This window comes from Octopus bimaculoides, chromosome 5 (genome assembly GCF_001194135.2).
Source record: "Octopus bimaculoides isolate UCB-OBI-ISO-001 chromosome 5, ASM119413v2, whole genome shotgun sequence".
In the NCBI taxonomy this organism is placed as follows: Eukaryota; Metazoa; Mollusca; class Cephalopoda; order Octopoda; family Octopodidae; genus Octopus; species Octopus bimaculoides.
In genome coordinates this window covers 17,344,277-17,348,501 of record NC_068985.1, presented here as the reverse complement: position 1 = coordinate 17,348,501, position 4,225 = coordinate 17,344,277, and the positions used below count along the sequence as shown (strand labels likewise).

Below are 4,225 nucleotides of genomic sequence, written 5' to 3'. Positions count from 1 at the left end.
ATTTGACTAAGGACTGGCGGTACTGGAAACAGCCATGCTCAAATGGTGTTCTTACGTGCCACCCGCACAGGAGTCAGTCCAGCGATACTGGCAATGACCTTGCTTGAATGTTTTGTTCACATGTCACCAGCCCAAGTGCCAGTAAGGTGACGCTGGTAACTATCACGTTCAAATGGTGCTTTTTACATGCCCACACATGCACACTTTTACCCTGTTTCCCTTAACTAACTTGATCTAGCCAAATCAGATTGGAGCTTGGTGTCGCCTCCTGGTCCACCAGTCCTCAGTCAAATCGTCCAACCCATGCTAGCATGGAAAGCAGACGTTAAATGACGATGATGATGATGACGGCGATGATGATCTAGCATTTTCATTTCTTATAAATTTGATAATGCTATTAATTTTAAATCTGACTCCATCCAGTTCTTTGGCCCTAGCTAAAGTTTTTTGTTTTTCTTCTCTTAAATTATGCTATTCTAGCCAAGCATGAAATTGTTTAATCTAGTACAAATTTGTGAAGTAACTAAATTTAGTTTTCACCTCTGACTACACCTCTTTCTAATCTGGTTCTACTACCTTACAGTGATACTCCTCTCACCTTCCCTACAAAACATAGGTCAGCTTAAAATACTACTTACCAATTCATCCAGACATGGCACTGAAACTTCTTCCTTATGTTCCCATTTTATTTTCTTCTTTATATTTCAACTTTATGAATTTCTTTCCTTTTTTGGTTCCTAAGCTAACTTGTCCAGCTGTCTATCTTTTTGCCTATCTTTCCATCCATTATCTATCAGCCTGTTTATCAGTCTTGCTTATCCAAAATTTTCTCTCTTTTTTATTCTTTGTTTCTCTTCTCTTTCTCCCTCTCCTTCTTTTTTCTTTTTTTCTCTCTCTCTCTCTCTTTCTGTGCATCCATCCATCCATTCTCTCTCCCTTTCTCTCTCAATTGGCTCTGATACTATCTCCTTCATATTTTCCCTTTCCTCACTCTTCTTTCTCTTTTCTCTTTCTTCTTGTCTATTTATTTTTCTCTCCTTATTAACTTTTCATATTACCTGTAAATTCTAAACCTGCATTCAATCACTCTCACAACTGACACTTCTGGTCACACTCCAAATCTCCCAGATAAATTGAGAACAAGTCTTGTAAGAGGAATTCATTTCATAAATAAATCTTCTCAGGAGTGGGTGTGTGGTAAGTAGCTTGCTTACCAACCACATGGTCTCGTGTTCAGTCCCACTGCGTGGCACCTTGGGCAAGTGTCTTCTGCTATAGCTTTGGGCTGACCAAAGCGTTGTGAGTGGATTTGGGAGACGAAAACTGAAAGAAGCCCGTCATATATATATATATATATATATATATATATATATATATATATGTGTGTGTGTGTGTGCATATGTTTGCGTGTCTGTGTTTGCCCCCCTCCCAACATCACTTGACAACCGATGCTGGTGTGTTTAGGTCCCCGTAACTTAGCGGTTCGGCAAAAGAGTCCGATAGAACAAGTACTAGGCTTACAAAGAATAAGTCCTGGGGTCGATTTGATTCGACTAAAGGCGGTGCTCCAGCATGGCCGCAGTCAAATGACTGAAACAAGTAAAAGAGTATTGCATGTATTGAGTACTTGTTTTTTTATTATCATTTCAAACTGGACTATAACAACACGCGCGCACGTGTGTGTGTGTGTGTCTGTATTCTTTTCCCAAATAAACTGCACTTTATATTTGAGGCTCTGATGAAGCTATGAGGAGTTACTCAAGCACTCAACTTTGAGTCTACTGCATCTTATAGCAGAAACAGCTGTAAGCTAATGAAGTTCACAAGATAATTGTTAATTCCTTTGTCATCTTATTTTCTTATTGCCACTCTGTACTCTAATAATGCTTTGTTCTGAAGCATATGTATACTGTGTTCTACACTAGGTTATTAGTCTAGCAATTCCTAAGTGAAATACATATATATATCTATATTATATGCAATAGTAAGTTAATATAGCCATTAATTGCAGTACCTGTCCAGAGATAACATTTATGGACATGCTATATTTAAAAGCACAGTATATATCAGAGGCAGATGAAATCATCTCAACAATGGCTAGCAAGAAATGCCAGATTCATTCAGCTTCATTGGGCCTATAGGTTGGCTGGAGTGTGCATGGGGAGAGACAGATGGTTAGAAATGAGAACAGAGGTGAATGCAGTAAACATGGGTGGAGACATGGTAGATGGTATTGGTTTAATGCAGGTAAGGGGAAATAAGAGTGAATCAGGGAGGAGGAGGTAATGGGCAGCTGTAGATATTTTTTCTTTTACTTGGTTTCATCATCATCATCATCATTGTTTAACGTCCGCTTTCCATGCTAGCATGGGTTGGACAATTTGACTGAGGACTGGTGAAACCAGATGGCAACACCAGGCTCCAATCTGATTTGGCAGAGTTTCTACAGCTGGATGCCCTTCCTAACGCCAACCACTCAGAGAGTGTAGTGGGTGCTTTTACGTGTCACCATCACGAAGGCCAGTCAGGCGGTACTGGCAACGGCCACGCTCAAAATGGTGTATTTTATGTGCCACCCGCACAAGAGCCAGTCCAGTGGCACTGGCAATGATCTCGCTCGAAAATCAAAAAAATTAAAAGTTTACGATAAAAGTATTATTATAGTTATGACAAATGTATTATGATTAATGACACTGAAAATATAAAAAAATGAGGCTAAATAATTTAATGTTCTAATAATTTTAATGAATTAAGTATTATAACATTGATCTGATACTTACTGTATACCTACTTTTGCACCCCACGACACATGCTAGCATGGAAGTCGGATGTTAAACAATGATGATGATGATGATATATATACACACACACACATACATACATACAAATATATATTTATATACATACATGCACACACACAAAGGAAAAATAAAAAGAAAGTTTATTTTTTTAATATAGGAAGTCAACATTCCTATTATCTTTCTGTCTACACACACACATACATATGAAAATAGACATAAAATTCAGTTTTATATATAAAAAGTGTTTTCATATAAAAGTTTTACTGCGAAAATATTAGTGTACGTTGTCACAAAGGGCATTTTACAAAAAAAAGAGAATCACATCTTACTTTAAAGTTTACGTATAAAAAAATGGCTGTGTGGTAAGTAGCTTGCTTACCAACCACATGGTTCTGGGTTCAGTCCCACTGTGTGGCATCTTGGGCAAGTGTTTTCTACCATAGCCTTGGGCCGACCAAAGCCTTGTGAGTAGATTTGGTAGACGGAAACTGAAAGAAGCACGTCGTATATATATATATATATATATATATATATATATGTGCGTGTGTTTGTGTGTCTGTGTTTGTCCCCTCTAGCATTGCTTGACAACCGATGCTGGTGTGTTCATGTCCCCGTAACTTAGCGGTTTGGCAAAAAAGACTGATAGAATAAGTACTAGGCTTACAAAGAATAAGTCCCAGGGTCGATTTGCTCGACTAAAGGCAGTGCTCCAGCATGCTGCAGTCAAATGACTGAAACAAGTAAAAGAGTAAGTAACATTTCTCTCCAAGGAAAACACTATTTTAACTACTGTGATGACTATTGAAATAATAAAATATGGTATAATTCATGTCTTATTTAAATTGTTTTTTCAGGGCGTCTTTCATGGAATCCAGAATTTTACAGAAGAAGCTTCGTATATGAGTATGATTGGATGCACTCCTGGCCTTGGGGACAAAACCTTCATTATCCAGGTTACTTCTTGATTATTTTTGTTTATTGATCTTTGTGATACATATTTCTTTGAATTTGCCAGAAGTATATAAACAGTGTAAAATGTTCATGCAACAAAACTTGCCTAAAATAGAAGCCCCAAAATAAATATTATTCTAACCATAATTAGAATCCCAGTGAAGGATAATCACCATAAGCTAAGAAACCAAGAACCCTTCAACAAGTTTAACCTTGCAAGAATAAAGGACAACTTAAAGCAATGAGATCACACAATATAAAACATTCCCAGGTAGCAAACATGTCAAATATATTCCCATCATCAGCTGCCTAGTGGATATCATTATGGTTTTTGAAACTTGGGTAGTACTGTTCAATCCAGCGGTTTCAACTGTGCTAAAAATGCTGCCTGGGAAGTAGTAGACAAGAAGCGGGAGCATTAGTAAATGTCCATTACGTCTACACCTGCTTATCATCTATATATATATATATAT

General features: G+C 37.5%; 1 protein-coding gene across 1 annotated transcript in view; it reads left to right on the top strand.

Annotated features, from left to right (window-relative positions):
• Positions 1 to 4,225, top strand: part of LOC106868507 (glutamate dehydrogenase, mitochondrial) — a 35,887-nt gene that overhangs the window by 14,450 nt on the left and 17,212 nt on the right. Inside the window, exon 5 of the mRNA XM_014913814.2 lies at positions 3,656 to 3,754. Within this exon, the coding sequence (XP_014769300.1) occupies positions 3,656 to 3,754 (99 nt within the window). The remainder of the gene's footprint in view (positions 1 to 3,655; positions 3,755 to 4,225) is intronic.